Here is a 10,184-nt window from a genome sequence, read left to right on the forward strand (position 1 = left end):
TCGTTTTAGTTATATTTTCGCTCGTTTATCGGAATCAGCCGATTCAAGCGCCTAGAGTTTCGTCACGAAACCCTCTTTCCGTTTAACCAACTTGAACAAGATTTTGATACAATAAAATTTGACCTTAGTCCAGATTAGTAATCGGATCTTGTTTCTTTCGTAGTTTGAGTTTCGTTGCTCCGTTTGATTTGATTCTTTTTACAAACCGGAGTTCTTAAGTTGAAATTTCTGGTTAGATCTCTTATTTGAGTTTTACCCATGCATCTTTGCTTGATTGCTTATTGTATGCTTGTTTGATTGCGATAGAGTACCCGGAGTGCGAAGCGTGCTACATCGAGTCTCTAGGTTTTGCGGATCATCAGCAAGGCAAGTAACACTTTGATCATATCCCTTTATCACCCAGTTTTTATGCATTAGTTTCAACCCTCAAACATTGCATGGTTAGGACTTGATAATATGTGGGATTGGGAAGTAGTTGATGAGGTAGAACCTATTGCCTTGTTATTATTAAACCCTTGGGAGTTACTTCTACGCTGCTTATATTGCTATGTTATGCTTGTAAACGTGGATTGGATTTGAGTGAAACCATGACAGATGTGAGATTGTTAATTAATGGTTTAACTTAAGGTGGAAACTTTAATACACATCTGGGTGGATTGCTTGTCGGGCACCTGGAGAATCCAATGTTGTCCTAGGATATCCCAGAGTACCCGTGTGATAATCCTAAGGTCCGCCACCCAGGCTCAAAGGGAACTGAGATATTTCATGCTAGAAACTTTCGTGTGCAGCCACAAGCTATTATGGGCTCTAGCATAGTTGAGTAAGTTGTGTGAAGCTCTTGAAGAGGTAGACTAGCACGTAGCGGGTTGTAGGAGGTATAGTCTATCCGGAGTAGAGAGTTAATGCTTCTGAAAGACTATGTCTCGGTCATCTGTTTCTCAAACATCATGTAGTGCGAGAAATCCAACGGAGGAGATCGAGTCTTGTGGGGAAAAGTGCGCAAACCTTTGCAGAGTGTACAAACTAATCATGGTTAGCCGTGTCCCCGGTTATGGACATCTTGAGTATCTAGTACTTGGATTATCATATGTATCTCATCACTCTAAATTAATATTGTTGGGTTGATAATTACTTTTAAATGGGATTGAGTTGGAGGAACCTTCTCAATGATGTTTCAACTACCATAATAGTTAAATAAAATATATTCCTTTGTTGTAGGAAAAAATTGGCTTTTCGCAAAAATTTAACCGTAGAGCTTTCCACCAGCCAAATATGCATATAGTGATAGCATTATTTTGTTCTTGCTCTACTGTGTTACATTGCCAGCATATTCCATGTGCTGACCCGTTTTCAGGCTGCAACGTATTATGTTGCAGACTTTTCAGACGAGGAGTAAGGTTCGTTAGGTCGTTGCCGTACAGCTGCTCAGCTATGCCGTTGGAGTTGATGGACTCACTTTATCTTCCAAGCCTTCCGCTATTATCATATTAGATGGCCTTAAGTCATATTTATTGTAATAAGTTCTCTTTTGAGACATTCGATGTAATAAGTGTGTGATTGCTACTCTGTTATAAATTCTTTGAGTATTGTGTGTGTCAGCATTACCGATCCAGGGATGACACTGAAGCACAGAGACTTGATCGTTTGAGGTCGGGTCGCTACTGTAAGAGGCTGATTTGGATCCAAAAGTTTAATGCTATGGTTAGATTTTATCTTAATACTTTTCTCGTAGTTGCGGATGCTTGCGAGGGAGTTAATCATAAGTAGGAGGTTTGTTCAAGTAAGAATAACACTTAAGCACCGGTCCACCCACATATCAAATTATCAAAGTAGCGAACACGAATCAAACCAACATGATGAAAGTGACTAGATGAAATTCCCATGTACCCTCAAGAACGCTTTGCTTATTATAAGAGTCCGTTTTGGACTGTCCTTCGCCACAAAAGGATTGGGCTACCTTGCTGCACTTTATTTACCATTACCGTTACTTGCTCGTTACAAATTACCTTGCTATCAAACTACTTGTTATCGACAATTTTAGTGCTTGCAGAAATTACCTTGCTAAAAACCACTTGTCATTTCCTTCTGCTCATTGGGTTCGACACTCTTACTTATCAAAAGGACTACGATTGATCCGCTATACTTGTGGGTCATCAACAGTGTGCGGTGGCTTGGGAGTAGGTCTGCTCGCCCAAGTGGGCAGGAGGTTTGGGTATTCCCAACCTGGGCTGGCTTAATGTTGCGATGCAATCATGATGGCCATGGCTACAAAGATCCGACCCTTCCAAACCATGGGCAGAGTTCACCGTAAAGGTGCCAGAACACTCAATGCAGTTATTCCACGCAGCAACCAGATCAACTGTGAGGGATAGAAAAACGACTATTTTAGGAGGACCGTTGGCTGAATGGGATGCAGGTCCCGGAGATCACGCCCAACCTACACTGCATCGTGGCCAAGGGTGCATGCTCCTTGCGCACAACACATCAAGCCCTCAAGGAGGGAACTTGGGCAACAGACGTAGGACCGGAACTACCGGGACCAATGCTTCAGGAGTACCTACAACTATGGTCGTGAGTGCAAGCGACCCAGCTCCAACCGGGGCATGCGAACACTATCAGTTGGTCCTGGGAGTAGAGTGGACAACACTCCACGCGCTCTATGACGCGAAGTTCTAGGGACGGGAGTTATTCCAACGACAGCTTTCACATGGAACTCTGGTGCACCAATGTAATGTCGCTTCTTCGTATGGTTGGCACTCAAGAATAGATGTTGGACTTCTAATAGATTAGCGAGACGCGGACTGGATCACTAGGATGCTTGCCCCTTCTGTGACCAGGCAGAAGAATCGATTAGCCACGTACTGCTGGAATGTGTGTTTGCTAGGGAGGCATGGACGGTTCTATGTCGGGCCTTGGGTAAGCCTGAGTCGGCGCTGACTATGCCCAACTCACTCCAAGATTGGCGCGCTGACAAAACAAGAAACAAGGCAGCCCGACAAAACGAGAAACAAGGCAGCCCGAAAAGACATCAAGACGTTGTTCATGTTGGTGATGTGGGAGCTTTGAAAACACAGGAATGCAATTGTCTTTGACGGTGCAACGCCCTCCATCACACAGTGTTGTAGCGAATACAAGAGAAGGGACGGACGTGGAAGAGGGCTGGCCTGCTCAAGTGTGACACCACAACGTTCTTCGTGGTGTTATCAAGGTGGGTGAGTGAGAGGGGGTTAGACACACTTGTTTAGACCGGATTAGACCGGGTGGAGTGGGCGTTGCATGCGCATTGTAATATGTTAACGGCTATCCTACCTCTCCTTCTATAATATAAAGTACATACACTCATGCGTATTCGAGAAATAATATAAAGTACATACACTCATGCGTATTCGAGAAAAAAAATGAGGTTGACCCTGCTGTCCATGGATAGTTGGTGGATAAATGGGGCTATATTTGCCCATTGCGACACAAGATGCTCTCAGTTCCTATAGAAGGGTAGAGCGGGGGATGAAAGCATAAGCAGCGTTTCTGGTGCTCTTTCAAAAGGATTAGACAAACAACACTTGGAAATCAAATCAGAATCACTTGCATGCAGTGTGTGGTGAGACCGTGGCAAACTAATGTTGAAATGCTCCCTACCGAAATACAGCCCAGCCCTATACCGTGTAATATAACAAGCACACGTCTGAATGATCATGAGGTTGAAGGTAGGCAGGAAATTTTTGTCATGATATCCTGTGAAGATGATGAAAAGAACTGCAAGGCACTATGCTTGCAATCACTTTGTGAATAGCTCACCAATTAGCACACCACTCGGCTTTACGACGTCAGCACATGTTTAAATCCACTTTGGTAGCGGCTTGGATACTTGAACTCTGTCAAGTGTCAACCCACAGATGGGCATAAAGTATGGCCAGACATGACTGTAAGTCCTACGTATAATATACTCCCTCCGTCCCATAATGTAAGACGTTTTTCAACACTACGCTAGTGTTGAAAAACGTCTTACATTATGGGACGGAGGGAGTACTTAAAAAAAGTTCTGCTACCGCGTGATCAGTCAGTTGACATAACAAAGTGGCGGAAACAATTTTTCAGAAGCAAAAACTCACAGCCAATATGATGATATCTCCTAAGCTGGACATGCTAAGACCATGTTACGATCTACTCGCTCCGGTCCAAAATAACTGAAGTTCTAGGTTTGTCCCAAGTCAAACTTGCTTAAGTATGACCGACTATAGAAAATGTGCAAAGATCTACAACACCAAATACACATAGTACGGAAATATATTTCATAAAGAATCTAATGAGACTGATTTGGTGTTCCAAATGTTCATTTTTTTTTTCATAGACTTGGTCAAACTTAAACAAGTTTGACTTAGGACAAACTTAAACGTGACGTTCATGTGTTCTGCTATCAGTACACATAATCTAAGTATGCACCCGACACATGTTGCAGCCAAATTTATGTGCTCTGCATATGAAAAAAGTGCTACTCCCTCCGATCCATATTACTTGACTTAGATTTGTCTAGATACGGATGTATCTATCGGAGGAAGTACAAACTTTAACACGTACTCCCTCGGTACAAAATATAAGACGTTTTTAGGCTAAGCTAGCCTACAGAAACATCATATATTTTGATACGGAGGGAGTTAGTAGTTTGAGTTGTGTGACCAGTCATCAGCAAACAGATTTCCCCTGATTTGCACGACTGTATGCAACAACAGGGCCTAACTATCAATGAAAATTCAAACGATTTTCAAGCCAGATTCATGAACAATTCGCCATAAACACAACAGGGCTCTGCCTGGATAATAAGGACAGACTAACGGTGGAAGGAGCCTCTGCAATACATTCTCAAGTGGAAGATGGGATTCGAACATGGGTGGTTGATTCCAATCCCACCTTCTGCATAAGAATATACTACTAAGGAAGATCTCTCCTGGATAGTAAAAAGCAGGAACTGCGGAAGATCATAAATAACATTCAGGAAAACATTTTAGTTGAACATTACCAAGTACATGCAACAAAAAGTTTCCAGTGTGCATGGGCTCACAAGTTGAAAGATGACCGAAGGTCAGGATTTCATAAAGATCTCAACTAAGCATTAAGAACTAATTATTAATGAAGTGGGCGGGATAGGTCTACAGATACAGTAGCCTACATCACATGATAGCATTGTAAGTATTGCTAAATAGAAGCAGTTGGGGTGATAAGCCAAAAGTACAACTAGAAATATACGCACCGTTGAAAAGTTAGACTTCGACTTAGTCATGCATGCAAACAAAATCATGTAGATGGTAACTGAAACCAGAGGTGGATCCAAGCTAAAAAAAACCATGACGTGATATCCTATATGGCTATATCTTGCAGATTTTTCTTTTCTTTTTGCCTATATATAGTTTTAAGAAAGTGTTTCTCAACCAGGCACCCATATTTGAAGAAATAAATAAATTGGAACAATAAATTCACTAAGACAACTAGGAAAGAAGCACACAGTGTGCTACGAATATACAAAGTACTGTACTAACTAGTAGCCTTACAGATAAAAGAGAACTTGTTACGTGTAGAAGTGAACTCAGGTTGTAGCTTCAGTAGCTGAATTTACTGGCTGATCAGTATCATGAACAGAGACAATGATCAGCAATCAGCAAACAGTTATAAGTTTTTAACCATGCAATGTAACACACATAGTATAATGAAGAAAAGCATCATATGCACAAACTGTACAAGGACATGTTATTTTTTTCTCACTTCCAAGATAATACTGAAAAGAAAAGGAAAGGTAGCAACGACACACAGTGAAACATGCAAACCTATTCAAATAACCTCACGCAAACCAAACATATGCTTATTATGATACACCCGAACTTCAATCAGCCATAAAATGTCTTATATCCCTATTCTCAAACACTCAAAAGTATATGCACCACCTTAGTACCTTCTGGGTTCGGAAGGTTGTGAGGGACCTTCCTTCCTAAAAGTTCCACAGAACATGCATCGAGCAAACTTGGGTGAAGGTGGATCAAGAGCTGGCGGAACATGCCGAGTACGAAAGGCCTGGTTGATGTCGCTGGGCATGCCACCGCGCTCTGCACCGTCACTGCACCTACGCTGCACACCTCCCCTGGACCCGTTGCTACGAGAGTGCCTTAGCTCCTTGAGTTCTAAGCCGTTGACCTCTGCCTCCCCAGCTGCCCCTTGATTCCTCTGGTTCTGGTCTTTAGGCATAAGCCTCTCCTCCCAGATCAGACCAGATGAACCAGACCTCCTAAATGTTTGGGAAGATCTCTGCAGCTCTGCCATCTCCCTTTGGTATTACTTCCGTCCTTCTCTACCTGTGTTCGTGGGTGTTTCTCTCAGTGTTCATGCCTAAGAAGTCCTATGGTGCATAATAAGGTCTGCAGTGGGGAGGAAAGTGTGTATTGACCAAACCTAATAATATACATGCATATCAAGGAAGGGTAACCATAACAAATTCAGGATGAGTCACATGATGGTGATAACTGGAGAAGGCTCAAGACGAAGGGAGGATATAAGGTATATATCAATATATGTACAATGCATTGACACCAAGTAGTGTATTGATAAAACGGGACCCTCTGCCTGCCTACACAAGTACTATTAGCTGAAACACCATCTTGTTTGTTGTGATGTATTCAAGAGCTAACAGAATATTGCCTAAAGTAGCTTAACATTAAATGCAGAATCAACAGCAAATATCATCACCCCTTTCTTCTTGCCTTAATGCACTATTAATCCTGGATTGTAAAGCAGCTGAAAGGGATACGAAATGCGCAGATATACAGAAAAGTAGTAGATGACCCTGCCACAATGTTAACTGATGGTCTAAAAGACATAACAGAATCTCCAGCGAGCCCTAACTTACAGTTACGTACGTGGCAACAAGAAGTAACAAGCTAGTTAACATCATTTACCAACTATAGCAGCTAGTTATTCTTGAATGTTGATTCCTTCCTCCTAAAATTAACCAGAATGTTAAATAGTCCGACTGCAGAAGTGACACTTCATGTTCCATTCTCTTTGACAGTAGTGCTCCCAAGTTGCTAACGCAGCTGCCATAAACATCATTCTGACCAAGCTGAGCAGAGAACAGACAATATTGCAGTTTATATGCACTTGCTAGGTGCGCTAGCTAATTGAAACCCTATCCTTAGCCTTGAGAAGCTCAGTCAGAGATTTTGGGCCTTCAAAATCATTTGAGAAAGAACCCCCATGAGGCATGCGAGCAGCAGAGTGGCTAAAGCGTGACTTAGATACACAATTCTCTTCTTTTATCTGAGCTAGGGTCTTTGGCCCAGTAAAATCTGTGGTAGGATGTTCAGAAGATCTAGCAGAAATTACATTGTGCTGTTTTCCTCTACGTTTCTTCTTCTGCCCCCTGAAGGTAGCACAGACAACAGACTGAGGACACTCCTCTATGTAGAACTCTTGCCTGTAATGAGTGGATCTTGATTCAATGCCTTGGAAACCACTCACGGGTTCAAGACCCCGACGCCTCTTAGTGCGACCCTTCCTGCTCTTGGCACCTTTTCTCTTCTCAGGTCTTCTCTTTGAAGCGTGTCTTGTCTCAGTATGCTGACGAGGAAACACATCATCTGCTGCTGAGCCGATGAAGCTGGAATTGAAGAACATTCTATCATACTCATTAGAACTTGGCACTGCAAGCTTTCTTGTATTGTGTGGTATGTGTCCCAAAGTGGTCTCAACATCAGGGTCTTGAACTCCTTCAGGATGACTAACATAACCATGTTGATCATCAAAGCTACAAAATGCTTGCCCATAGTACCATGAATCATAATAATCCCGATCATAACAGACTGGATCTCCAATATCATATTTCGCATGAAGCACCTGAGCATCTCTTTTCTGCGCCAATTGTTTCTCAAGGTCATTCTTGTTAGAGAGCCCATCATCAACGAGCACATCAAATCCAGGGGAGGAATCACGACTTTCATCTTGCTCTGCGTCGTCCATTGTTGAATATTCTGAGCTCTGATCTGAGTGGGTGAAACACTTTATGTATTCACCAGTGTCAATTGATGTTTCAGGCGTGACCGAAATAGGACCATCAAATTCGAGATATATTGACTCAGGAACTTCTTTTGAGTGGCATTTCTTTATGTGGTACAAGGTGTCCTGACAAGGACTTGTGTGAGCACCCTTCAATGCCTCAACCATCTCATCTCCAGCGGAATTTTCATTGACAGCAGGATTGAAAGTAGTAGCCTCAGAAGAAATCGCTGATTCAGTGTTAGGGGTTGGCTCATGTAGGAAGGGGCAATTGTCACCTTTTTTGCAGCCAGAGCTATAGTAGAAATAACAAGGATTGGCTGTCTTGACAGAAATAGAACCATCTGATGAGGGTGGGACTGTCAAGGACTTGGTTCTGTTGAAATTTTCCATTGGCTGCAACAGGAGAAGCTCATCAGACAACAAGCACCAACACACTATCAGGGCAATTCATCGAAATACCACAACCTGATATTCTATGGAATCTCATATTCTATTTGTAGAATTCGTACATGAGCATAGACAAACTCAAATAAATTAACCGCCGGGTCAAGTGAGTCCTCCTTTTCCTACCTGATTTCATGGTTATAAATTTCCACCCCTAAACGAAATGCAGGCATGCAGCAAAGCACAAAACTACACATAGAAATGAAATTGTTTGCTGTCACAAACTCACAATGCATACAAACAAGAAATTCTACGAAATTCTACACCGAATTGTCGCTGACTAACAGTGGGCAGGCTCAGCGTGCAAGGTGTAATAGAAGAATTGGGGCTAATGTATACCTAGAATAAGCTCAAGGGTGTTTGTGAATATTTTTGTAAGCAAAGAGAGATCCACTATGATAATGACATATTAGGCATGCAACCCTTCTTCGCAAATTACACCACAACAGTAGTTAGCCTGACACAAGCGTAATAATGACACCCGTCCACCAAAGCAAGCGTCCTAGGTAGGCATGCAAGCAAGCATGGAAGTACACGCACTTCTTCCTTTTGCGATTACAGAAGCACACACACATATCAATTCGAAGGTATTGAGCTCAGAGGTTACGGGTGTACGGATCACACACAGGGTGGCGAAAGGTGCAGCTTGGGTTGACGCAGCTGCCGTGGAACCAGTACCAGCAGTTCCTGGGGTTGAACCGCGCGCCCTCGCAGTGGCGGTACTCGCACTTGGACCCCTGCAACCAAAACCGCACACGAACTCCGATCAGTAAATCAACCAACCGAGGCGGCATCCAGCTGCCATTCACCGGCAAGGAGACACAGAAACCAAACGAATCGACGGATTTGCGCTAGGGTTTTGAGTGGTACGGCACCTTGGTGCAGCTGACGCGGGAGACGAGGAAGAAGACGCAGTCCGTGTTGCTCCTCCTCCAGCGCGGGTCCTCGCCCTCCTCCGCCGCCGCGGAGACCATCGCTCCCTTGCCTCTCGTCCGCTGCGTCGTCGGCGGAGGGGGCGCCGGCGGTGGCGGTGTGGGAAATGGGGAGGCGGCGGTGGACGCGACGGTTCGGGAGGAACGAAAAAGGTTTTGAATTTTACTTTTTTTGAGGGAGAAAAGGGGTTTTGAACTTTTTGGTGCATTGGGTCTAGGAACGAATCGCACTCTGTTTTTCGCAAATGCATACCAGTCCCTCGAATCGCGTTCTGTTTTTCGCAAAAGCGTCAGATTTATCTTTTTTGCACAGCCTTCATTCAACGTATTTCGTTCTAAAAATTTACACAAATATATACTATGCCTCCATGTATATCTGTATTTTTTTCAATTTTTTTAAAAAATATGAATTTTCATAAATTTTGTTTTTTTAAACTGGCCACCATGAAGGCCGAGCTCCAAAAGGCATTTTCATATAAATAACCACTTTTTACAGTATAAATGCCAAAAAACGGTGCTACAACAATTAAAAAAATCGCTAGTTCTACTCTAGGTGTAAAATACATCACTTTGTGATTCAAATATACAGAACCAGCCGTTGAGCGTGTAAAACTAATTCGTGTCGTGCAAACGCCCAACTGCGAGGCGGTACCTTCCCGTGTCACAGTCTCTCTCCTCCACCCGCCTCCCACTGTCGACGATTTCGCCCTAGTAGTCGCCCGCTGCCGCTCGTCCGTCGATCCCTGACCCCACCGACAGCCGCGCCGCCGG

General features: G+C 43.3%; 2 protein-coding genes across 2 annotated transcripts; both read right to left on the reverse strand.

Annotated features, from left to right (window-relative positions):
• Window positions 1-5,736: 5,736 nt before the first annotated feature.
• On the reverse strand, window positions 5,737-6,507 carry LOC125551414 (uncharacterized protein At1g15400-like). Its single transcript, XM_048714651.1, has one exon. The coding sequence runs from the start codon at window positions 6,304-6,306 to the stop codon at window positions 5,935-5,937; it is 372 nt and encodes a 123-aa protein (XP_048570608.1). The 5' UTR covers window positions 6,307-6,507; the 3' UTR covers window positions 5,737-5,934.
• A 314-nt stretch (window positions 6,508-6,821) lies between these two features.
• Window positions 6,822-9,587, reverse strand: LOC125551413 (zinc finger CCCH domain-containing protein 34-like). Its single transcript, XM_048714650.1, has 3 exons — window positions 9,357-9,587; window positions 9,108-9,218; window positions 6,822-8,430 (listed from the first exon to the last, which is right to left on the reverse strand). Exons 1-3 carry the CDS (start codon window positions 9,453-9,455, stop codon window positions 7,153-7,155), a joined length of 1,488 nt encoding a protein of 495 aa, XP_048570607.1. The 5' UTR covers window positions 9,456-9,587; the 3' UTR covers window positions 6,822-7,152.
• Between the last annotated feature and the right edge of the window lie 597 nt (window positions 9,588-10,184).

The sequence above is a fragment of the Triticum urartu genome, chromosome 1, assembly GCF_003073215.2.
Source record: "Triticum urartu cultivar G1812 chromosome 1, Tu2.1, whole genome shotgun sequence".
Classification (NCBI taxonomy): Eukaryota; Viridiplantae; Streptophyta; class Magnoliopsida; order Poales; family Poaceae; genus Triticum; species Triticum urartu.